General features: G+C 43.3%; 1 protein-coding gene across 11 annotated transcripts in view; it reads right to left on the bottom strand.

The window, feature by feature from the left end:
- The window catches only part of LOC117471169 (transducin-like enhancer protein 3-B), a 29718-nt gene extending 9983 nt beyond the window's left edge, over positions 1–19735 (bottom strand). Inside the window, exons 1-10 of one of the 11 annotated variants that reach the window (XM_034115975.1) lie at positions 19293–19735; positions 18562–18774; positions 17897–17997; positions 17629–17692; positions 15126–15170; positions 9190–9252; positions 8290–8394; positions 5345–5380; positions 2864–3068; positions 1893–1951 (exon numbers count right to left, since the gene is read on the bottom strand). In XM_034115975.1, coding sequence (XP_033971866.1) covers positions 1893–1951; positions 2864–3068; positions 5345–5380; positions 8290–8394; positions 9190–9252; positions 15126–15170; positions 17629–17692; positions 17897–17997; positions 18562–18585 — 702 coding nt within the window. In that variant the 5' untranslated portion in view covers positions 18586–18774; positions 19293–19735. The remainder of the gene's footprint in view (positions 1–1892; positions 1952–2863; positions 3069–5344; positions 5381–8289; positions 8395–9189; positions 9253–15125; positions 15171–17628; positions 17693–17896; positions 17998–18561; positions 18775–19292) is intronic. The other 10 variants (XM_034115982.1, XM_034115976.1, XM_034115983.1 and 7 more) reach the window with 10 other exon arrangements.
- Between the last annotated feature and the right edge of the window lie 6643 nt (positions 19736–26378).

Here is a 26378-nt window from a genome sequence, read left to right as displayed (position 1 = left end):
ACACACACACACACACACACACACACACACACACACACACACACACACACACACACACACACACACACACACACACACCCCTGGTAGACCCTCACAGTGACCTAGTCAGAGACATGCTTGAAGCAACATTAACTATTCAAACCAAGCACAGCTTGCATTCCTGACATCCAAGTACACGCAAATACAAGCAAAGCGACTAAAACATCTAACTGTTATTCCTTCACATGTCTGCTGAATAGTCACTGTGTGTGTAAGTGTGTCTGCTGTTGCAGGTCAGTGACTAAACGGCAGAAAATGACAGTAAAGTTCATGAAAATCAACTCAAATGAAAAAAGAGGAAGGAAAGAAAGAGGCCATTGAGGGAACCTGGACAAGAGTGCAATGTGAAAACACAAAGAGGGTGCTGCCAGCGGAGAAAAGAGCCATGAAAGAGGCAGAGTGAGAAAATAAGTAGAAGGAATAAAAGAGGAAGAAGAAAGACAAGGGAGGAAAAAACAGGAAAGGATCTTGGCAAGCAATGAGAGCGTAGCAGTGTGGCCATGAGTTCTCCTGAGTAGTGGGGATGCCCGGGCAGGCTGGCACTCTCTCAGAAGCTGCAAACAGGGTTTCTGTAGTCTGGGCACTGGTGTGGTGGGGTGGCACCGCCAAACAGGCCGACAGGCAAGAAGGTAGGGAGGGAGAAGGGGTGAAGGCTCAACAAATCCCTGCCTTCATCACAAACAGACGGATGTAGTGAAAAGGGGAAAGGAAGGGGTCTGACTTTTTGGCTTCGAATGAAGGAGAGAGGAAGGGAACAGCTTGAGAGAAAGGCCACATTTAAAACCAAAAACACCTCCTGAGCTGGGGAGAGTGGAGTGTGATAATAAAACACACTGTGACTGGGCAGTTAATGGCGTACACACACTTTCTGCCAGGTGCACAACCCTCATTCTCAGGTCAGAATAAGGATGTGTGTTCAGCTACTGCTGTGGAAGAGAAAGCCACACACTGAGCTTTAGTCTGGCTCGGTGTGAAGATGCCGTCTGGAGAGACAGAAATCTCCTGCAGTCTGTCTGTGTATCTGAGCCTGTGACCTTTAAAGGATAGCTTGGACTCAATAACCCTGCAGTTGCCTCCAACTCCGGTATCAGATGACCTGAGACAACAGGACAGGAAGACTGTGACGGGGTGTGTGTGTGTGTGTGTGTGTGTGTGTGTGAATTAGAAACAAGAGGAGGAAGGGGGGTGAGGGGATCAGGTAAGGCAGCCGCTCGTCACCATACGAGCCCAGAGAGGGGTTTGGGTTCCCTTCAGACATGAGTGGTCTCATTCAGGATGGTCAGTCAATGGGAACTCAATCTGGCCGAGCAGATCCAACAGAGCGTTACGCAGCGGCTAACTGAAGCTTTAAGCCAGTCCAATAAACAAGGACTTTAACATGAGAAGGAGGCGAGAGATGGGGAGAGACAGAGAAGAAGAAGTGGAACGGAGTAAATAGGTGAGATAAGAAGAAGAAGAGAGGGCGGCAAAGAAAAGGTAGAATAAAAGAAGACGAGTATTGGAAACGTGCAACAGCGAATCTTCTAAAGTGCTGAGGGGAGAAGAGAAGTCGATTTGAATTGTGCTGTAATTAAAAGGAGGTCGCTGACTACTAATCCTCGCCCAGTGATTGGAGTCATTTTCCACCTGGATTAGATGGCACTGGCTTATTTGGCCAGACTTCATTATTTGATTTCCGTCAGCGGCCCCCCTGAGTCCAAAGATGTGTATGTCCCTGCATCGGAGCACGGGTTTCTATTGGACAGTGGGCTTAAGTCTGCGTAAAGCACACCTAATCACCAAACACAGAGAGCGGCAGAGACTAGACACACACGCACACACACACACACACGCGCACAGGAGAGTCAACGTACCGTACTCGACTCGCGCTCTTTCAGAGGATTGGCCAGGGGCGAGTGAAAAGATGAGGGGCCAGGAGAGACACAAGCAAAACACAAATTAGTATGGAAGTCACCAGAAAACAGTTATAGATTTATAAAAAAAGAGCTTACAGATAATGTATGTCTGACGCTGTGCATGGCCTCATTTCAGTAGCATCTATGGGTCTTTTCATAAAGGGATAGAAGTTGAAACTAATAACTATAATAATGCTTAATAAATAATGAAGTAGTTCTTTATGAGGAAACTGCCTGGTGTTTATTAGTCCATCAGGTAGACGTACTGTTTGACCTCTGACCTTCTGGGAGGTTTCAGGGCTAAATCAATGTATTGATTAACATGTACAACAGCAGAGTAGATGAATCACTAAACAAAACCCTCAATGACCCAACATTTATAAGTAACGATACACAAATGTATTGTCTGCATTAATGACCGTAATTAATGTGGACGTGTAATATTGGTTTATTTTTGTTACCGGTCTATGAAGCATTAATAATTATAAAGCCATACCTTACAATGCTTTACATAGGAAGAGTTATTCAAATGTGTTTTTATTTTATTTCCAAAAACAAATTACAAAAGGTTGCATTTATTTCCATGACAGACACACATTACCGACAAATGAATAAACTCACTGAACTGCAACATCTGGACTTCATATTGCTACACTATCAATATTGCACACACGGTAATCTATCCTTATGTTAGTACAACTACACTAAAATAAATCAGTGGTAGAAAACACTAAAACCTGTATAAATATTACCTCCCACAGTAATTCCTAATGCTGTGCATAAAACGCTTACAATTTAAAACATATATCTTTGATAAATGTGTCTGGCAGGTAAAGCAGTAATTGTCAGGTACCATCATCCCATTATGCAGAGTGCACGTGCGCGCGCGTGTGTGTGTGTGTGTGTGCGAGCCATGGGGTGCTCCTCACCTCTGTGCTCCAGGTCGTGGTGGCTCTTCTCATCCTTTACGGGCAGGTGGGCCTGGCTGCCCAGAGCGCCCAGAGCCAGCAGGCCGGAGCCCGCGCCCGTCACAGGGGGGAGTCCGGGGGGCTGCAGGCCTGAGGGGTGGGGGGGCATCTGGACCGGGGGGCCGTGGGCCGCGTGAGAAAGGTGCTGAGCCTGGAGCTGCTGCTGCTGTAACAAACCGGGGAGACAAAACACAGGACAAGTGGGTCGGCTGGGAGGAGAATGCATGAATGAGTGCACTCTACTCATGCAGCAGAGCTGGCTCTCACAACATTTAGTTCAAGGCCAAATCGTTTATGCATAATAGCAGACTGACAGCGCCTGCCAACATGCTGATCCAGCTCATTCGCTGAGAGGAAAACTGACTCTGCTCATAGCTGCGAATGTACAGTACGCTTATCATCTGGCTAAGTGTTAGATAACTGAAAGAGAATACATTATTACATTAATTATTACTTTGGGTTTGGCAGAGCAGCATTATCCAAAAATAGACTTTTGCATCATGATGCAATACATGTCAAGTTTAAACATTTGTTTTTTTTCCCTTAGAAGAGTGTGCCTGCAATAAACAGTTAATAATTATTCGTTATAAATCCTAATCGATTGATGTTTATCCATTAAAAAGCTAAACTCTCCAGAAAGTGAACACTTTCTTAAAAGTATTGGTTTTGTTTCACAGAGTCAAAAACACAAAAACATTCAATTGCATATCACATAAAACAAAGAAAAGCAGCATATCATCACATTTGAAAAGCTGGGACCAGGAAATATTTTGTATTTATGCTTCTTCTTCCGTCTGAATCCTCTCTGTTAAAAGGTTTGCACACGAGTGAGATGTGCCTCCTGGTTTACACTACAGACCTGCTACTTTTCCCACCTCATGCTCTCCATTTATTACAACACTGCTACACTGTTGTGTTATGATTTTTATTTTTTATAGTTCGAGACCTTCATGTCAACCATGTTGGACTCGACAACATGTCACCTCCGGTCGTCTGAAATGATACGGAGCCTTAGTGCTCTCTCCCGAACCACGGTGCTTCAATCATAGTTGGGATGGTCAAAAATCAATAGGTCTACACTTGAAAACCTCAAAACCTTTCAACACTCTGGAAAACCAAGCAAGCATGCCCCCTCGTCCAACAAAACACTGTTAAGCACAGACACACACACACACTTCCCAAGAGGCCAGGGATGTGTGTGTGAGAGAGGCAGCCAGAGCGCAGTGAGTAGATAGACAGGAGTTAAATAGCCACTCAGGCAAGAGGGAAGCAAGTGCTTTAAAACAAGGTTAAATAACACTTAGCACATCCATCAACTGCCTCTCCAAAGAAGAAAAAAAAACATGATTGCTATTCTGCTCGCTGGCTAGAACTTCAATAGCCTCATCCATACATTCATTACATAACATGGAGAAACTAGACGAGGGTATATCTAGTAGCTTACCACATTTAAAGGTTTATTTAGCAGCTGGCCATTATTCAGTCAGCTCATTATGTGGAGCTGGACCTGAAATCGTACGACGGATAGAAGCAACTGAGGGGCGGCATTGTTAATCGATATTGTGCTGGTGTGCCGAGCAGCCCATTTGTTGTGCAAAAGGAAAAGCGAGCAGAAAAGAGAGAAAGGGGCAGCCAGAACAAGAAAAAAAAGGAGGGAGAGGCAGAATCAGAAAATAACAAGAGAATGAAAGAGAGAGTGAGCGAGGGATTGAGGCAGGGACGTCCCTATTGAGTGTGCCTAATGAGGAAAAGCGTGCAGGGATCATTATCAAGAAGCCTCATTAACGAGCTATGGCTGAGGAGGAGCGAGAGAGAAAGAGGGAGAAAATTCACGAAAATAAATTGCTTCCAATTCAATATTCATGGATAAAGAGCTGGCTTCCTTTCACACTTATCTTTTTTCATTATGTGTAAATGCCGCCGCTGCTCAGGCAACTTCCACAGGAAACAGGCAATTAAAGTTAACTAGGCGAAGCAGGCTCTCTGCAGAACTGTACTGTCAGGTGGAACAAGCGTCAACAGCACCAGCACAAACCAGCTGCCACACTGGCTTAATAAGTCTGCCAACGATCTCCACATTACCTCCTTTTTCTCTGCTTTACAACCGCGACTGTGGCTCATCATATTTTCTTCAGTTGTCGGGACAAAGATTAGCGCTCATTCTACACTAAAAACAGAGCTGAGTGAGTTTGGTGTAGGAATAATGTTCCAGACATGGGAAAACGTTTTTGAGATCAGAATTCAAAAGTCCAATCTATGACACCTGAGCAGGGCAGACTGAAGGACAGGAGACCAAAAATATCCAAACACACCCAAGTCATGCTTTGTCTCCCATACAGCACCAAATACCCCTTCACTAACACACATGTTAATCCGCCAGCAAGCAATTGAAAACACTTAACAACAGATTGTTTGTCTATGTTTGGTAACCTGAACACTAACCATGAATGCTGGGTAGACACTATGAGGCGGCTGCTGCTGTTGAGTCAAAGGAGAGAGGAAGAGGAGAGATTCAGCCAGAAACGATTTAAGCAACAAGCAAGAAAACTGAAGGACAATGATAATATGTGAAAGATCCAGCCCAATTTTCCAGAGTGCAAAGTAATGTCTTTAAATCTATAAAACTACTACTAAACTGACCGCTGGTGGAGGCATTTCTTTTTAAATATTCTTAAAATATCAACTTAAACAGTAAGGAAACTAATTTAAATCAACACATTTCTAAGCTAATATCATTTATTCAAAATGTAATGGTGACCTAAGATTTCAAATGACTATCACCCTTAAAAATGACAAAACTTTAGACATTAACAATGTGTAGATAACCATGTGCTGTGTGTGTGGGGCCTATACACTCCGGATGGAAATAAGACATTCTGATACAAAGTATATATGCATACACAAATAAAACATGCAAATTATTCACAGAGGAGATCACTGTTCGCAGAAACATCACCAGGCAGAGTAAAACGTCACATTGTGTGTCCCACAGATAACAAAACATTTGGATAAGTGTTGGTGATAAGCAGCTCACCACCTGGAACTGAGGCAGCCCCTCTGACAAATCAAACCTAATCCTGTGTCGCCCCGGGCCAACACTGATGCAAAACATATTGTAGGACAGACGACACTAGTTTGGATGTTTGCCTTAGTTTTCCAGTTCCCTTTAGCCCGCTCAATACAAAAGCTAATGTTTTTGTAGTTTAGCATTATGGAACAATGTTTTAACACCTTCAGAGAAACTCAATATATATATTAAGTGCTATTTTACTTTGGACTTCACAGGTTTGTATAGGTCGGCAATCTGTCACATTGTCAGGTGAACTAAGTAATTATGCAACTTTTTAAAACATAAATACATAAATAGGAATAGGACTGAGAAATGATAATTGAATAATTGTTCCATCAGTCAAAACTTCAAGTCTAAACATTTCTGAAGAATTGCCCCCTCAGTTTCCCACACTCCAAGTCTTCATATTGCTCACTTCATTCAACCTTCGGCTAAAACGCAAAGATTTATTTTATAGATGGGTGTTTTGGGGGACTTAAAAATAATGTTTGAATTGCATCACAAACATTTACTGCGTGTGTGTTTGTGTGTGTGGACTTAATGTCTGCTCTAGCTGCTGAGTCTGGTGCTCTCTGGATATCCCTGAGACTTTAATGACACGAACAGCACAGCAGCACTGCCTCACTCACACTGCGGGGACATGGAGATTGATCACCTGCCATGTCTGCGCCCCTATAATTAAAGTCTGTTTTCCTGTGTGTGTGAGTGTGTGTGTGGCCCTGCCCCCCTTAATGAAGGCAGGGTCACTCCCGTTGATTCACAAAGCGGGTTGAAAAAAAAAAAAGGAAAAGGAAACAGGAAATAATTACCTTGAAAACTGGGGGTTGTGCTCCTGGCTCATTTACTCTAATCGAATTTCGATATCTGCCTCTCATTAGACTTGACCCCCGACCAGTGAGAGCAGCTAACCGCTGACTAACCTCTAACTACAGAGGGCTAATCAAAAGGGTCAGCTATCCATCTGCGTCCAAGATGGCTATAAGAAAGCAGCTCGGCTGATCTTTTTAAAAAATAAAAGCATGTGGAAGACAAGATCACTACAAAAGTATCTTTGGCCAGATTGGATTTTGTGTGTAAAGGGTTGTGGCTACAATAAAAAGGTCAGTTATTGATTTTTAAAGTGCACTCCTTTCCTCTATTAAAGTTTAGATCGCTGCAGATGCTCTCAATTAAATCACACGTAATAAAATGTACTTTTAATATGATCACAAGAAAAACAACAAGTTAAAAGCCCAAAGGTTTTGCTAGATCCTAAAAACCTACTGAGAAATAGACTGGAGCAGACATGTGTACACAAAATATAGATTTCAGCTCTGTAGAAGAGAGGATGTGCAGCATGTGTCTTTGAGCATTAGGAAAAGCGCTATACAAATCCCATGTGTTGTTGTTATTATTATAATATGTGTCTTATGTGACAATAAACTATTGGACTGTGGGTGGGGAAAAGGAGTGATGGGCATTTTGGTCATTTTTGTCTTAATAGTATTACATTATTTATTTATTTATCAAATGAACAGAATATTAGTTAGCAGTGTGTGTGTGCTCCTTGAACAGCCTAAGTTTTTCACCCACTCAACCTGACAAAAGCTCAGTACCTGCTATGTCCACACTGCTGTAAATCTCTGTTACGATCACATTGCTTATCCCACTCTGACCACTTTAATTCCTCCTGCTGCCGGGTCAGAGGTAGGGGTAAGCCTGTTGGCTGAAACCTTTTATCAAAAATTAAAGTGCAGCCAAAGTGAAATCTGAGAAACCTGGTGATCTGATCTCAGCCTGGTCTGTGTTTCTGTATCAGATGTCCTTTGACTGCCTGAGCAAATCAGAGCACTGCTGCTGCTGAAACTGCTCCCTGCGTGCTGACAGGTCATGGTTAACCAACAATCAGAGGCATTACAGCAGTGAAGACCATAGTGCACTATAGCAAACATTGCATTGCAAATCAAAACATAATACACCACTGAAGACAGGGGCAAGGCTGCACAAGTGAAGAGGTATATAGCACTGCCAGTTTGTATTCAGACCGAACATTGAAATGCCACACACTGGAGGAAGTAAAGGGTTGCAGATTAATACATTAGGCTACACTTATTCCGTTTTCACCCCTATGTTCCTCCTGAATCCATTACCCTTTCTGTGTTTATCCTTGACATGCAACGCTTCAACTGAAGCGTATAAAGGTGAAATAAACCTGCAAGCAATAAAGTGGCACAGTTAAACAGTCTATACGTCTGAACTGGAGGTCCGAGCCTCTCTATATGTGCAGTTTTGCCCCTGGCCTCAGGTCAAATGAAGTAAGAAAAGGGGATATACACACAGTCAGAGGCAGATTGGGAAGTCCACGTACCCCGATGATCGCATTCAGCTCGGTCATGGTCACCTGCTTGGCTCGCTCAACAGCCTGAGCCACCTGCTGCTGGTGCTGCAAGACATGTAAACACAGAGATTAGATCCTTAAGGACGAGGATTTATTAGAAAAAGACTTATAAAAGCACATATCCAGGCCTGTACTGATGGTATACCTACACGAGTACAATTACGGTGAAAAAAAGCCCTTTATAATCCTATATCTTATTCAAATCACAACAGTTGCATAAAAAGGCATAGCCGTTACTAAATGATACATTACAACAAGGGACGTTAATGATAAACCAATGATCCATCAACTACTGTCAAGAGTTTAATCAAGGATATATCAACCATCAAAAGTTGGCACAAAAAGTGTTGCATCCCTGAGGCACCTTCCATTCATTGGAGTGTTTGTAACAGCTGGAATAATATATGAGAGTGACAGCTAGAGTAACTGTTCCATGCCTTACCGTGAGAAACTAATAAAACAAGTTCAACTGAAATCTGTTGACGGGAGAATGCGACAGCTGAGTTTAGCTCCCTAAAGATATTTGAAAGCTTGTTTTAAAGTTTCCTGCCTATTTTAACAAGAGATTCAAGTACTATGCTTGTTTTTATTTTAAGAAAGTTATTATGAAATGGCATAAGTCAGCAGGGTTGAGCCGCTAAAACCATCAATTCAATTTCCTATTCAAGGTTTACACAATTGCTTACAACCTGTACTCCGTTTACACAATGAATGCACGTCTTGTAATATATGAGGCCGCCTGCACGAAAGCCAACCTCCCAAATCTCCTGTTCAGTTACCCTGCATTGTAGATGAAATGATTCTCACTCTTAAAATGCTGCGAGCTGAAGTGACACTCACCTCTTGTGACAAGAACGGCATGATCTGAGCCAGGATTGCATTGAGACGTTTGGCAATCTCAGTCTGTAGGAGAGAAGAGAGACAATGTTAGAATGAGAGTCTTTCAGCATAATCAAGCTGTAAAACTATCTATAAAACAAAAGGGTGTGCATCTGGGCACACACACAAATGTTTGCAACGTCCATCTGGATAGAGCCTGTATTTCTTAACTAAATTGGGACCGCCTTTGAACAAATGTACTTTGCCCTCTCTCCTGCCTCCATTATACTCAGGCCTTATTTCATTAGGAGGCTGAACTATGCTAATAGCATCTGGCTGGAGAGGCCGTAACGAGGGCCATACCTCATAATTACGCCCCACAGAGAGGGGGGAGGGGCCAGCTGAGGCAGACAGGTTAACTCTCCGGTCCCATCTATCAGAGGCATCTTTGGTATCGACCACAGAATATTAGCTGGGAGAGTAAGATGATACTGCAGCGCTCGGCGGACATAGAGCACTTTACAGCGCTGCATTTGGACAAATGGATATGCCGCGCTGCTCGCCTACCGCACTTGAAGGTCCCAAGACATTTTGCCCAAACCCATTTCCTTTTTTAAAGTTGTACTTTCCACAGAGTGAGGATGAGGAGGAGGAAGGAGAGGAAAACAAAAGGAGAATAAAGGGTAAGGGGTGGGCAGTATAAGGGGGTGATGAATGGCGAAGTGAAACGCTCTGATTTGACACTAAGGTAATGCAGTTTGACTGAACCGGGGGAGGTGAACTAATTGATTGTGAGAGATTAGGGGTGGAGGCCCAGCAGGTGTGTGGGGGTGAAGAGGTCCTTCCCGCCGTTTTATACGCTGCTGCATTCCACTCATTTTCTCCCTTAACCTCCTTTGACTGCTACAGGGGGAGGGGGGGGGAGAAGGTGGAAAAGGGGGGACAGGAGGTGCCGGTGGCCTTTTGCACAGCTCTTTTCATTTGGGAGGAGGGGAGACGGGGAAGAGGAGGGGGACAGACCTTTGCTGGCCTGTCAGGAATTATCTCACAACCTCCTGTCTGACCTCAGACGCACTGCTTTCTCTCCACCCAGCCTCCCCCTCCCTCCAAACACTCCTTCACACCCCTCCCTGTTAATCTCCACTACTCTGTGCCCTCCCTCTTTTCTCCTCTTCCCCTCTCATCTTCCCCCTCTTCTGTTGCTGGGGCAACGCTATCTGGCACGGCAGATCGTTATGTAAATTGGGCTGGGGCCCTGACCAGAACAGCCTGTAAAATCATATTAGGCGCAGCAAAGAGGCAGGTCATTAAATTGAATTTTCGGCCTGTCGATCTGATCGGCACGGGAAATTAATGAGGGATAACTGGGAGGGGGGAGGGGGGATGCACTGGGGGAGAGGGCTGACAGAGAGAGAGAAAGAGAGAGAGAGGGAGCTCTGTGGAGACTCATAAACCATCATCATTAGCGGGGGCTGGATACAATGACACACAGTAGGATTAGAGTGTTTCAGCATCACACCACTTCTCTGAAATGGCTGCAAGGGGAGCAACATGGGGCTTGTAGGAAACAGCGGTATGCTGATACACTCGGCTATTAGAGCAGCGACATTACAAACCCTCACCGCAAACCGATTCACAAAGAAAGGCATCCATTTGTTCAGAGCAAATCAGCACTCCAGAGCCACCATTGGGAGCCAAAAAACATTCATAGTATTCAGGTGCACTCGGGGCACCAGGTGCTCTGAGAGCTGAGATCATGCTGAGCTGGGTTCACTGTGTTCCAGGTTAAATGTTCCCAAACCCTTTGCTTCCTCTAAAATTCACTGCAGTCAAAATATTACTTTGGAGTAATATTTTGTAATTAATGGAACAGACTTCCTTTGTAATCTTTTTTTTGTTTATGTGGCCTAATTATTGCTGCCGTACATTTTACTCAGCTAAAATGACGGAGAATGTGAGGGCAAGCACAACCGCCCACCTGCAGCGCTGCCTTTATCGGCTACATATAGTCCTTCCTTTTCAAATTGAGTCTCAGCAGATAGGGTTCACACTTGTTAGGGAGGGCAAATGGGCACATGGCTTATTTACACAACTTTTTCACAGCCATTTGGCAGAGAAAATATACTCATAACACATCACATCCAATGACACGCAGCCTCTTGAATTACTCCCTCTTTACTCTGGAGGCACCATTTTCCACAGTGCTTTTAGTGACAGAGACAGACACTGGAAAGAGTTATTGTCACTTAAAGCCACTGAAAACAGAAGCCTTTGAGCCAGCAGAAGCTTTTCACTGCAGCTCCACAATTACAGGTACTCAGGGTTGTCTAGTAGCACCAGAGCTTGGAGAGGATCTCTCTCCGTTGCATCCCTCTGTCAATGGTGCATTGAAAGCCATTTGGCTGTTTGTCGCTGCAGGCATTAGCCCCCAAGTGGAGAGCAGAGTCTCTGACGAGGATTCAATTGGCAAAGAAACCAAGTGGCATATGATGGTGGTGGTGGAGGGCAGGGCTGTTTGGGAAATATCTTCTCAGCCAGAGCAGAGGAAGAAAGAGGCACTTAGAGGTATCTTGTTCATTACAAATGCATGAAGAATATTTTGCATGTCATTCTATTTTGAGCTCGTACACACGAAACTGAAGTGACATCGGTTTCTGCAGTGGAGCATATGGAAATGAGCTTATTTCAGCCGATTGCATCTGATTTCGTATCATGTGAACAATATTTTTGATGGACTTCATTTTCAATTATGCAGTTTATGTGTACAGACACAAACAACCTATTTGTTTCCACATATAACCACATCAACACTAACACACAGACCCAGGTTGAGTGTACACAATCTCACACTAATGGTGTCACAATGTTTTACCAGCCCTTCTAGTCCGGCTATCAAAATAAACCATTTCTCACCGCCTGCAATAACCTCGTCAGATCCCTTGAGAGAGTGTGTGAGTTCCCGTCCTCAGTTTGCTTTGGCTTACAGACAGGTCGGCAATCATCACCTTGGCAAACAATTCCAGGAATCCTGTATAAATTATTCATTTTCTCCCTCCCTCTGCTCCTCCGTTCACCCTCTTCCTCCATCGAGGAAACGGACACGACTCTTGATAAAGCACTTTATTCGTTTCCCTCATTCACTCAACAAGTGAGGAAATGGATACATACAGCATGTGCACAAAATGGCTACCTAAGGTGCAACAAAAGTAATCAGCCAAGAATAATGGCATGGCATAAAATCCGTTGACGGTTAATTCTTCCATTTATGTTCCTTTTGCTTTCAATTCACCCAAAGAGAGAAGTGAAATCAAAAGGAAGGCAAGCGTACAAAAAGATAAACATGGACCACAACAGAGAACAGAGGAAATGAAAAACAAAGCAGGCCGCACCACAAAGTCAGCAGGGCATGTTGCTGAGGCAGCCTAATGAGCTGCGCTAATTAAAATCACTTATTGACAGCAAGCGAGGGTGATTACCTCCACCCTGCACTCTTTGCCATCATAAGAGACACTGTCAAAACAAATTACCCCCCGGCAACCGCACAGATCCCTACGCTAGCAACCGTTCAGCAGACACACAGTGTAGGGGACACTGTGTATCTGTCCCAACTTCAATTACGGTGTGTTTGTGTGCAGACACACAACTACTGTCACCATGTCAGGGGTATGAGAATGTATGTATATGTGTGTGGTTTGTGCAGACCCCTCTGCTTTTTTTAATCCAGCTTTGAGGCGATAACAACACAAACTGACTTTATCAGGGCTTTTTTCCCCTCTGTAATAAATCTCCCAACACGAGCAAAGTAATGTGCCGGGCTGCATCCAATAATCCAGCCCCCCTTCCTCCCTCTCAATAACAGGGACAGCTAAGGGCTGTCTGTTTACCTCTCGCTGATGTCATCACAAACACTGGTTCACCAGGGAGGGGGGAGAAGGGAGGGAGAGAGTAAGGGAGGTGGCAGGAATCATGCATTATTCAGAGTGCTCCGCCGACTCCACCGGGCTTATTGATAAACAAAGGAGATGCACAGGAGAGGAGCAGTCGATTAACCCATTTACCCTGAAGCCTCTCACTCCTTTCCTGTTTTCATCCCCCTTTGTTTTGTCCACTGCCACCAGCATCCACCCACAACAACCAGCTCCACCCCCTCCTGCAACCTTCTTGTTGGTGATAAGTGCCTGACAGAAAACACTCAAGAATGGGGGGGCTATAACAGCTAGTTAGCACACACACGCCTACAAGAAACGTCTGCACCTGATGAATTGTGCAGTGTGCCACCCTCCCACTGATGCCATTAACCTTCTGGATCTGAGAGCCATGAAGCCTCCACCCCACCTCTCCCTTTCCCCCCCTCTGACAGACTCCCACTCTCATACATCATATCACACAGCTAATGACACAAGGGCCATCATTCACATCACATGGTTGGGGTAGGGGTGCACACAGAGGAGGGAGAAGCAATGAAAAGACACGAGGGCACGAGGAGGAGGTGGATAAAGGAGAATGGAGGAGGCAAAGGTGACTGAGGGAAACAGAAGGCAAGACAGAATCAGAGAAAATGGAAATGTAAGTGGAGAAAGATAAAAGAGGGGCATCTTGAGATGACGGTTATCTTTTTCCTCTTTTAAAGTCGGCTGAATAAAAGATTATGCTAATGTCGCTTAATAGAAAAGAAAATGTAGGTTTCACACGGCTGACTAAAAGGCCTCGGGGCAGATCTTTAGCTAAACAGAGTTGTTTTGCAGTGTTGTTTGAAGGTGTAATCTGACTTCTGAAGAGCATTTAGGATGATATAAGTCTCAATGCAAGCCGTGGGCTGGACATAACAACCGTTTCAAGATGTATTTCTCAATTTCCGATTGTTTTATCCATAAACGGAGTAGAATAGTCCATATGCTCATCACAGAGAGCTTGTTTTGTTGGAAAGACTGAGATATCATTTATAATGCAATAAAAACACAAAAGCAACAAACTTTTGATTGAATAGCTGACTTAAAATTTCCCCTTCATTCATTTTCTTTCCAATTGTTGCTCATTTAATTGTTTTTCGCCATACAAAAACTAATTAAGTGAGAAAACTAATTTCCAACATAGTGTTGGAAGACGTAAAGATGTTAAGCACCCAGTCAGACAAAAGAAAACACATCAAAAAGGGAATAAAGACAACACTTCTTTTCTATCCAGAGAAATATCAGAGCTGACAGAAAAGCATGATCGATGAAGCTTTTTGCTGAGGGACACTTCAGCAGCATGCAGGGCTTCTAGCTGACCTAGGATCTGGGCTGAGCGAGGCTTTCTACAAACACTAAACCAACATGCCTCCATAACTCTGGACATGACAGGCCAAAGATCAAAACAATAAAGAAGAGTGATGTGAAACGCGGTCACCGCTTCGATGAGAAGATGATTTTAACATGTCTGAACCCCCAGCCAATGGAATGGCTGCTTGGGAGGTGTGGAGGAAACTGCAGATATTGTTGCCCTATTTATCTGGAGAAGTCTTTCCACTGCAGCAGGATGCCCAGTGCTGGGTGGCAGCTGAACTAATGAGCTTTTACCCCGCCTGGCACTGGGGAGACACACACAGAATAGAGCAGGCATATGTGCGCACACACACACACACACACACACACACACACACACACACACACACACACACACACACACACACTCAGAAGGACAACCCAGACAAAAACACATCCTCTCAAGACGGTCTGCCAAATACTTTGCTTTAATCTTATCAAAGCATCCACATCAGGCAGCGTGCCCTTCGTGTTGTTTAGCCTGTCAGCATTTTCACTACGGGAAGCCAGTGTGTGTATGCGTCCTAAAGCCATTTAAGGGTAGAAAGTAAGGGCAGGTATGCGCGTGTGTGCGTGTTTATATTCCTCGATCACTAAGGGGGAAAACATCAGTGTTTAGGCTGCACACAGAGCATCCCTGATATGGCTACATACCTGTTTGTGCATCTCAATGTTGAGCCCATAGGACATCTCATAGTACTGTAAAAAAAAAAAGAGGAGAAGAACATTAATACATAAGAAAGAAAGCACAACAATTTTCTTCAAATACTTTACTAATGCCCCTTTCACACCGGCGCTTTTCCAGCTCCTGCTCGGAGCTAGAGCCTGAAAAGCGCCGGTTTTTCCTGTTCACACCGCAGCGGCGGCGCGTCATAGCTCCGGAATGCGGTTCACTTCCAGCTCCAAAAAATTGTCGGTCCAGAGGCAAGAGCTTTGGAGCTATGACGCGGCGTCGCTTACGTCTCTTACGTCGAGGCGTGCAGGAAACCTTACTTTGACCATCCGTTCGCTGTTATTGATCATTGTGGAGATACATGGGCTATACAGGTTGTCATGTCCGACTATCAGAAGTAGAATCATAATGAAAAATACGTCGGTAAAATGTGCCTATAGAAAACGGCTTAGCAAGTAGTCAGTTTAGCTTCGGTTGCTATGCTAACATCACCCATGTTATACCAGAGAAACTTTCATAACAGCGTTGTGATGCCAAACAGCGTCAATTCAGACTGACACACATTCACTTAAGGGGAACTATGTATCAGCTGCTTGTGTGACAGTCAGACAGTGAATACTTTAGAGCCGTGTGAGCTAACCCGGAGCTAACGGGAGAATAAACTCCCGTGGAAGATCAGCCAGCACTGCAGCGGTCGGTAAATGCCGCTGAAACACATTAATAAATAATGAACCACGGCACTCTGGAGAAAAGTATAAGGTTGGAGAAGTCGTTATTTAATTTAATCTGGCTTCGTATGATTAAAAGCAACACGATCATCGACCCGATGCAGTCCCCGGCCCGTTGTTGTTGTGGAAGAAAATCAGCGACGTAAACTGTGACGTCATGACGCAGCAGCGGCAGCTCTGGGCAGTGTGAACAGAGCGGGAGCTGAAAAGGGAAACCGGAGCTGAACCAGAAAAGCTCTCGCGAGGAGCTAGAAAGGGAAAAGCGCTGGTGTGAAAGCCGCATAAGATGCACTTTTCATTTGTACATTCAAGTAAACAAAGGGCATTATGCCATCCTTGATATCTACATTTCTTAATTGCTGTCAACTAAATAGGAATCCCAAGCAACTTCTTTTTAGTTACTGAGGAATAGGAATCTGCTCGTAAAAAGGGAGATTGTGGTGACTGGTTTGACATTTGTATCCGTCCTCTAAGGCACCAGAACAATAAAGGAGACAAGTCGAATACTTGTTGCAGCACGAGGCGTGAGCTATTAAAAACACAGTGACATTTACCATAGAGGATGACAACTTCATGTTCTTTGTGTCACCAGCTTCTACTGGGCACTGCCTGCCTGTGGCTTCAGAAACACTCATTATCTGCTGATGATTGGCAAAACCTTGTGAGCTCACCAACAGATACAAACTAAAGCCCAGTGCTGTGTCAGTGTTGTTTATCTAACAGCTTCCATTTATTATATTTACTCCCACCACCTTCTGGTTACTCGCAGGGAAAATAATATTTAACAAACGTACTGCTGTGTTTGGTTTATGTCATTCCTTTTATGTACAAACAAGATAAGCATGCACATAGACAAACTGAGAGGGCTAAGTTACAACACTCGTCAGATAAAGATTGTTCTTTTTCCACGTACACAATGCAGAAGTTTTGAAAAGATCCTAAAAGATTTAAAAACAAAAATGAATGTCACATTTCTCAAAACCCAATATGGTGTCTTCAAATGTCTTGTTTTGTTTGACCATCATTTCAGAACCCAACAAAAATGAGTTAACTGTCATTTAAGGACTAAGCAAATCTTCTTCTCTTCACCTTTGATAAGCTAGAATGAGCTAATGAATGACATTTCTGATTTAAAGAAAAGTTATTAGGAGGTCTCAAAAAGTTGCTGATGTTTCCTTTTGTTGACGACATTAGTGATAAGACTTGTGATATCTATCATTTTAAATGTTTTCATGTATATGATATGGATTCTAACGACAGCACTTTGCCCCACGAATAGTCTATTATCTTTATGATTGTTCTCCCCATATCTCTCAAACCCCTGGGTGTGTCCAAAGTGTCTCAATGACCCCAGGGTTCACCGTGGGTCAGTAAGGAAGTAAAAAAAAATGCAGGATACCCTCTAATTCATGCACAAAGCCAGCAGACCAGTCATTAACCCCCAGTGGGTCATGGTGGGTGCGTTAGGGAGGGGGTGTGCAGGGTCATAAAGAGGACCCCAGGGCCATAGAGGGGGGTCGTCACACCCAACAATCAATAGTTGGACATTTGACCCCTGCTAGTTTCAATTCACCACACACACACACACCTACCCTGTGCCTTCTTATCCAATGAAAACAGAAAACACCAAGCAGGGACAAATGCTAACATGGCCTCTGCAAAACACAGGGCTGCAACACCTGTGAGTGTTCACCTGAGGCTAAAGGGAGGACACGGCACTAAATCACATTCAGAGCTTTACGAAGGCTGCCCTTACCATGACGTAGTGGCGCTGCATCTCTGTCTTTTCATTGGCCAGTTTGTCGTACTCCACTTTCAGACTTCAAGAAGAGAGAAATGAAAAGTACCGTTATGGAAAGTTGGATGTATGCATTCATTTGTGTATGTTATGCTAAGTTAACATGTCTGAACAGAGATTTGTAACATCAGTGTGTTGAGTTACACAAATGGAACAAGACAGACACAGCTTCCTCTTCCTATTCTTTCCAGGAAGCCAATGGTGTTTACAGTGTGCTAGTCATTACCTGTGGTACTGGGCCTGCAGGAACTGAAACTCGTCTTTGATCCGGTCGCAGGACTCTGCAACTGTGAACTTGAAGCCAGGCTGCCCTGGCTGGTGAGGTGCCTGAAAGGTGCAAGATTGCAGAGACCGCAGGTGTAAATAACTCCATCACAGTACAGATAAGTGTCATCTCGCTATATCCGCCCACTCTTCTGTCTTGGTGAACAGTTTTTTTCTTCTATCTGATGGTTTGCCCTCACATTTCCCTGCAGAGTACCAACATGTGCACCGTGGATCACTTCATCCTTCCTCAAAAGTACATGGTAGGATGATAAGGAAGGGATAAGAAACATACATAAACCTGTGGTGTGTTGCACACAAAACCATTTCCCTCTTAGCAGTGTTAACATGTGACTACAGAAACTGCACTGTGGAATGAAGTCAGATTACAGCAGGGGTGATGATCTACTTTCCTGACTTCAACAAAAAGCTCTGATCTTATCGCCAATAAACACGATCTCCCAGTTTCTCTGCTGGCAGCGAGCAGCGCCTCAGCAGCAGCACCGATGCAGACCATAAATAGTAAGGTGTGGATCGGCAGCACCAGTCTGACGAGCTAATTAGGCTACTTTGAAGGGCGGTGTATTCGCAATTTACACACAGTGACAAAGAAAAAAAACTACTTACCGGATGCCGGCCTTGTGGATACATGTCGTGTCCTTCACTCAAGGGAATTCGGTGTGTTTTCGCTCTCTTTCCTTAATCCTGTGAAGGTGCGGTAAATCACCGCCACCCCCTCCCCTGTAAACGCAGGATGGCGGCGGACAAAGCCCTGTTCTCGGCTACGAGGCACACACTTAGACCGCTGGATGGATCACCTCGTCGGCCTCTCCTTTGTACCTATACAAACAGAAAACGAGGCACAGCTGAGGCGCTGGATCACTTTCGCATCAAACCACCATAGCACCTTGTAACTCGACAGGAATTGACGCTTTAAGAAACTAACCGGTTTATTATCTACTCCTTGACCAAATAAGCCTAAAATGTGTTTTTCGTCAATTTGGCATTAACATGTTTTTCTTTTCATACATTTCCTGTCAATAATCTACATGATTCGCCTCATTTTGCATTACAGAGGGAAACACAAGCACAATACGTCTGATACGATGTATCAAATAAATCCCAAAGTTCATACTTTTGATCACAACCTTAACGACATGGTGGCTTTGTATTACTCGTAAATCTAACGAGTTGGCTTCCACAAAAGGAAACAAGAACACACACAACGGGGTTGTTTTGGTGGTCCGGGAAAAAAAAGAAAATCTGAAAACAAGGAGCTTTCAAAGTCGGCTGCCATGAAGCCACACCGCCACCACCTCCCGTCTTGTTAGCGGCTCTCTTCATGTCGCCCTTTTTACCTTTGTCTGGGCTGATTCCTCCCCTCTCTTCTGCACAGGTAACCAATAACAGTATCCAGACACAAAAAGCGTAATATCCTTCTCTTGAAGCCGTAAGCACAGAGAGATAAAGGCGGAAGATTTCCGTCGCAGTTTCTGTTATTCGTACACTTCTTTGCCCCTGGAGAGTCCTTTAAAACCCCGGTGATCCCGAGGCGGAGAGCGTCTCTCCGTCCGGTCGGTCGCTGGAAACCCCTCGGTTTCGGGACGAGTTGTTGACGGCATACAACTTTGAACAATATTACATCCAGTAGTAGTGCACGAATCTTCCAGTAAGTCCAAAGATTATTTTTTGGGCGAGTAAACTGCTTTTTTCCTAATGTCGACCGTTGTGAAATATACCACGAGCTTGCTGTTGGGCATACCCAGTTCCTCCGCCGCGCGCTGTACCACACACAGACTGTGCACTGACACGAGGACCCGACTGCCGAGAGAGGGCCCTGCTCTGACCAATCGGGTGCTCGGAGAGGAGTTTAGCCAAGGTGGCCAATCCCAGCACGGTATCCCCCACGTGGGGTGCCCAGTGCACCTGCCTTCTGATTGGGCTGCGGTGTGTGACCTCACATGTTCGCCATTTTGGATTTGAAGTGACATTCAGTGCGTTCAACAACTTGTTCAAAACAAAAGGCAGTAATTTATTATATATCCTTGCCTTCTATTGCTGTTTCAGAGTGTTACGCTTCAAATATTTACCTGAGAGTTTTATAAATAAAAACTAGGCCGTTTCAAACAGTATATGCAGATGTAAACAAGAAAATAACCCCATAACCAAATACATCATTCACCATTTTAATACAAAAAAAAATCACAATGCAGTAGATGTGGTATGTACTTATGTTATGTTAGAATGATAGTCGGACCATTAACAAGCATTGTGTATCTTTAACACATTATGCTCTCAAATCAAGAGAAGCACAGAAGCAGAAAAAAAGAAATAAGTCATGCCAAGAAAAATAGAAAACTGATAACAATTATTTCAAGACCCCAATAGCAACAGGAGATGTGAATACAGCTTAATCTACAGCAGAGTGTCCTTTGAGTGACTTGAATTGATCGACCTATTTCTAACGAGACCTCAAGCATCTACAAGCTTCCCTATCAGCAGCACTAGGTAGGCTACAACACGTCAGCCTATCAAGAATGGCTCACTGTGCCCGGCCCCCACGTGGGTCCTCTCCCGCCCTCTTCACTGCGTTCTATCCAATGGGGTCGCAGCTGTCTTCCTGCGCGGCCTACGATTGGCTCAGGGGTGGAAGAGCTGTCAGTCAGGAGCTCGGGTTGTCAATTAAACCCACGTTGGGTACGGCGCTGACAAATGCCTGTGCTGCTCTCCCTCCTGCCTGCGAATAGAGCCTGGAATGGCTGCTTAATTAGCTTCGAATGGCTTTTCCTTTCAGCTCAAACAATCTGTCACTACCATGTGGTAAAAAGAGCCCTGCATAAAACAAAAGCAGGAGGGGAAAAAAGCCAGTAGGGGCTAAATATCAGTTTGATTCTCCCCCCTCTCTTTAATACCATCCACCATGAAAACATTTGCTGCAAAAACTAAGCATTTACCTCGCTCAAACATGTGCCCATTTCACTCATCTGTTTCTGCCCTAATTGTCTTAGAACATTGTATTCTTTATTTGTTTATCTGGGTGTCCATTCAGCCCACTTAGATTTACATTTAAATATATTGTGTTTTTGTAAGTACCTGAAACAAGTACACAATGTTTGGCTGAATAATCCTCATGGTATAGGTTTATTAGGATTGGTTAAATGTTGGTGCTAGCTAGATTTTCTTCACACTACTATTGCTACCTCCGGATTACTTAAAAATATAAATCTTTAATATGCTTGTTTGACAGATGTCACAGGGAAATAAAAGGTGTGTGTGTTGAAAGCAATAAACAAAATATGTGTTACTGACACAATCTAGAGAAACTAAATCAAACATCTGAGCAAATGTCAATTATTTGTGATAACAGCAGTTCATTTCAGTTTTTTATTTGTATTTAATTTATGTTTTTGTAAAAGCAGATAGAATAACTCTTTCACATTTCATATCATTTGTAGCATAACAAAGAGCCCCAAAGCCAGGAAGTAAACCACATTTTGAACATGACTGTAGTGAGCAATCTGCGAGCTTTAGCTGTTGCTTAGCAACAAATGTATCCCTCCTGCAGATGCTCTGACATGAGTTGGGATAATAACTCATAAACTGAGGGCATGTCAGTAAGCTACACACTCACTGGGAGACTTTTAAGAAGATTTTTCACACAAGGCTTCCCTAATGATAAATGATCTTAGTACTTCTGGTTGTAATCACAGTGGTTTGAGCAGCAACAGACAACAGACTGTCAACTGAAAGAGAAACAAACTTTTTGACTTCTCAAAACCAAAGCTTCCTGAGGGAACTTTGCTAGTTCTCTCATCTGCTCAAAACAAGCACTGATTTACATTGATGTCGATGATTCTGACAGACAGGACTTCTCAAAACCTATTTAGGTAAACAATAATTCACCTATACCATCATTATTATATGAAGAGGTCACTTACAATATACTATTTTTTGAAGTGAAATAGCAGAAGTAACTTTAAAAGGGGAAATAAATAGAGCTTTTGTGAGAATTGTCCTTTTTAAGTGACACATCTGAATTTCTAGGATATTGTAGTGGGACTTTACTCAGGTCACATGCGGCATAGATTTAGCTATTACTGTACATTGCGGCATAGATTTAGCTATTACAAATAAGGCTTTAGTTTTATGCAGCATGCCAAAAGAATAGTTGCACAAAGGTTCATTATGTGACAATATCTACAATGTGGTGTAATTCCAAGCTTGTATATGCCTGTAATATGTTTATAAGAAAGTGTGAACATTTCATAACTGAGTAACTGAAAACATTCTGACTATGAACTCCTCTTGCTGTAAATGTAAAAAAACACTGAAATAATTTCCCTTCTGCCTTGCAGTGGTTTGACCTTTGACCTCAAACACAGACTTGCAGACTGCTTGAGTTCTGGCTACATGTGTAAGAGAAATGTACAAAGACAAGAATAGATGCACAAATGTAGGCTCCAGAAGCATTATAGACACTAACTTTGTTTAGACTCACGTTGTTAAAACAGACTTGTTGTCCAAAATCATCTTCAGGCTAAGATGGTTGTAAATTATGTAAAATGTCACAAACCTTTTTAAGGTTAATAAATGTTAACAGAAGCATCATTACTGAAGACGTTCTTAGTAACAGACTCCTTCCCAATACAAGGAGGCTAAAGTTGTTTTTGAAGAACCAATTATCATGAACACCATCAACTGATCTGCACATTTTGTGTCCTAATTGTCTTTCTCCCACTCCTCAACTAATCTACCAGGACTGAAATGTCACTTGTGATGGTATATTCTCTATTTATATAAATGTGTGTTTGTCACACAGTGAGTCTAATGCAGAAATGATGGCAGAATGACATTCAACTTCACAATAGATGTCATGCTTTTTCATCAAATGGAGGAACCATTACTGTCTTATTCTATGTTTAATACAAATTGAAGTTTTCTTCATGCAGCAGCTAAATCAAAGTTTACTTCCTGGACATAAATCATAAAGCGGTAGACTGTTTTACATTCATTCTAAACCATTTCAAGTAAAATACATTTCTTTCTGTCGTCTCTAACACTCACACTTTGTGACAGATGTTCTTTTAAAGGGCCCATGTCATGCTTTTCCGGTTATTACCCGTCCCCTTGTGTGTTATGAAGGTTTTTATGCATGTGAACGCTCTGCAGAGTCAAAAACCCTCAAAGTACACCCTGTAGGGAGTAAAACTCTAACACAGTATTTGCTGCCCCAAAACGCCTCGTTGGAGATTTTTCATTTTCCATTGTTTACTTCCTGGGTTCTGTGACGTGTGAACACCCAAATCAACAACAAATGACCGGATTGGTCTAAATGGACCAATCCGCGGAGCACCTCACACACCAGGATCCCTTGGCTAACTAGCAGGGAGTCCCCATTGACTTGAGCTCCCTGAACGCTGGTAATAGACGAGTTGGGATTCTCACAGCATTATAAACCTTTTTCTTACTCAATATCAAGCCACATTTATTGTTTTTACTTCGGCTGTGAGTGTTTGTGTGTGCTCAGGATGAGTTTCGCTTGTTCTCGGTGTATCGCCGACCCGGAGATCTGTCCGCTCCTCGCAGCTGCTCGCAGCAGCGGCGAGCAGCAACGAGCCTCGCAACGAGCCTCGCAACGTCCCGACCAATCAGAGCACACTGGGCTCACAGTATACCTCAACAATGGAAATATGATCAGTAGAAATGGCCATGACATGGGACCTTTAATAAATAAGATGACTCACAGAGTTAAATGTGTAAAATGATATGAAAAGTGTATTCAGTATCTCCTTCAGCACCATGGACATTGCAACATAAATTACACAAAGGTATGAATGCTAAGAGTCTCGCGCTCTCCGAACACTTTATTCTAGTATAAATCACCAAATCCCTTGAAAAGATTACATTTCTATGTGTAATTCATATTTAAAGGGTGTTAAAAACAGAATAAACCACTTTTTATATAGTGCTAAAAACCTCTTCCTCTAACTGGAATAAAAGAGCAAATGACTTAGGATCTTATGATCACTTGTAAGTCACTTGCCAGGTCTCTTTTTCAACCAAGTTATTTTAACGGCACTATACACGGAAATAACATTTGCATTGAGATGCATTTGATAAGTGTTACATGTTTAGAAACGATGTACTTCTGCACAAATACACAAATACTGACATACAGATTCACCTTGTACATTTTATGTAAAGGAAAACAGAAAAGTATATAAAGATATTCTCTACTTTCATCAAACAAGCCACACTCCAAATAAATTGTCCAATTATCTTCACAGTCAGGGTCTTAATGGTTTCAAGTGTTTGGATCTGGTTCACATACATTTCTTTTTCTTTTTAGAAAGAGGGAGCAGACTGACATTTGAAGCAAGGACATGCAGACCCATTCCTAAGAGATCCCAGAATAATGATACTAGAACTTGCTGAAACAACCTTAATAACACAGGCAACATAATGTGCCACCAATTATCGAGCAGCTGCGGGCCATAATGGAAGCAATATATGTCATTTTCCTCCAAATTTCACACCTCACTCTCTCCATATTGCATCGAAAACTATTTTTTTCCCCAGTAATGATAATGATAGAATGCACGATTTTTGGTTATTTGACACATTGACGCATCAACATGATATCTGCTGCAGTACATTGGGATAGTAGAGCAGACTTAATTAACTTGAATATAATTCAGACCGTTCCAAATACTGATCCTGGTTCAGGTCCCTGTGGGGAATGACCCGTTATGACCTCTACTTTGCAGTGTGTGTTGGATGTCAAGCATATCTCACGCTGTCCAAAACCAACTGCTATCATATCAACATCATATTCTACTCAACCTATCTCAAGCGTGCAGGTACTGTTGATTTATGCAGAATTGCTGGTCAACTGTGCTGATGTTTGTCAGTGTGCTCTGCGCTGAGGATCCTGGGACTTGTATGCCTAGGTTGCAGTGTGAGGATGTGGGTTATCTGTAAACTGGTAAACACATCGGTGCTCTCCACAGCCCCGAGACTCAGATTTAAGAACCACACACAAACAGACATTATCATACAGCTTCATTTCACACACCGAGGGCCCTGGATATTTCACAAACACACACACACACTCAGATCCACTTTTTATCCCACTCAGTAGAGAGTGGCCTAGATTAGGCAGCAACAAAGGAGTGGGCTTCACCTCTGGGATAAGGGGGGCCGGTCCCCCCTTGTAGACCTCTGCACTGTTTATTTGCACTGGAAACCCAGACGCTGTGAAACTCCCACTCTGAGGCACTACACAAATATTGGGGTTATTTGCAGAGGTGGTTTTAATTCTTTACAGAGCAATGATTGGCTCTTTTCACTCCCATCTCTGCAAGAGGTTGTCCAATGGATTCCTTCAGCCTCCTTCAGCCCCCTCCCCACACACCATCCCCAAAATAAACAGAACAGATGTATATTTTCAATGATTTTAGTGGCCACCGAAGACTCAAATCCCATTTATTCTGCTTATGGTTTCACATTCTCTGCTGAAACAACTCCTCGGGACCGAAACCGCAGCTTCTATAGCGAAATGATGCTGGTTCCTGCTTCTGCTGTACACAAGGATCTCGATACTTCCTGAGAAGAGAAACCATGCTTGGTCGCCTTTCGAAGGCCCGCAGTGTGAAAACAAGGAGGGGCTGGGCAAAGCAATAAAGCTGTTCTCGAGATATTTGGTATGGTATGTGAGAGGGTTATAACTGAAGAGCGATTTCATACTGCTTCAAAGGCTTAACGTTGATTAGCACTTTTCTCCTTATGTAAGTAGTCTCACCTTTTGTGAAGTTGTTTGATTATCAGCATCCATCAGATTCATTTCTTCATCCATTCAACTGTCCTCTCTTTCAACCATCCCACTCACTTTCTTCTTGGAGGAGGGCAAAGCGGGGCCTATATTTCCACAGAGGTCCGGGCGGAGGGCTGGTCGCAGCGGTATTGTGAAGCGCCCACTGACTGGGGATTATTGACATGCTTTCACAGGCGGGTTCAGGCCATGAAAGGAGACATTCCTCGCAACAATAGACCCAGTGTGTGTCGCGGGGGCTGCAGACATGAATAGGGCCCCTAAGTGTATCACTGTGACTCGTCAGCCTGTAATCAATGCAAACAAGATGAAAGGGCCTTATCAAAAGAGACAAACACAGACATGAGCTGTGTCCGAACAAAAGGGTGAAGACCTTTTTTGGCAAAGGTCCATACATTTGTTTGTGTTAATGACTGGTGTATATACTGTATGTGTGTGTGTGCACATATGTTGGTATACACACATATTTGGAGAAGAAATAGTGAAGCGCAACACATACAATCTTTTAACGATATTGTTTGATTTGTTATGCCTTGAAAGTGTAAACTGAGGCTACAATATAAAAGTCTCTTCGTATATCATGACTGAGATTTTTTATGAAGAGCACTTATAG

This window comes from Trematomus bernacchii, unplaced genomic scaffold (assembly GCF_902827165.1).
Source record: "Trematomus bernacchii unplaced genomic scaffold, fTreBer1.1, whole genome shotgun sequence".
Classification (NCBI taxonomy): Eukaryota; Metazoa; Chordata; class Actinopteri; order Perciformes; family Nototheniidae; genus Trematomus; species Trematomus bernacchii.
Note: the sequence above shows the minus strand (reverse complement) of the source record. Positions and strands in the feature narration are given on the sequence as shown.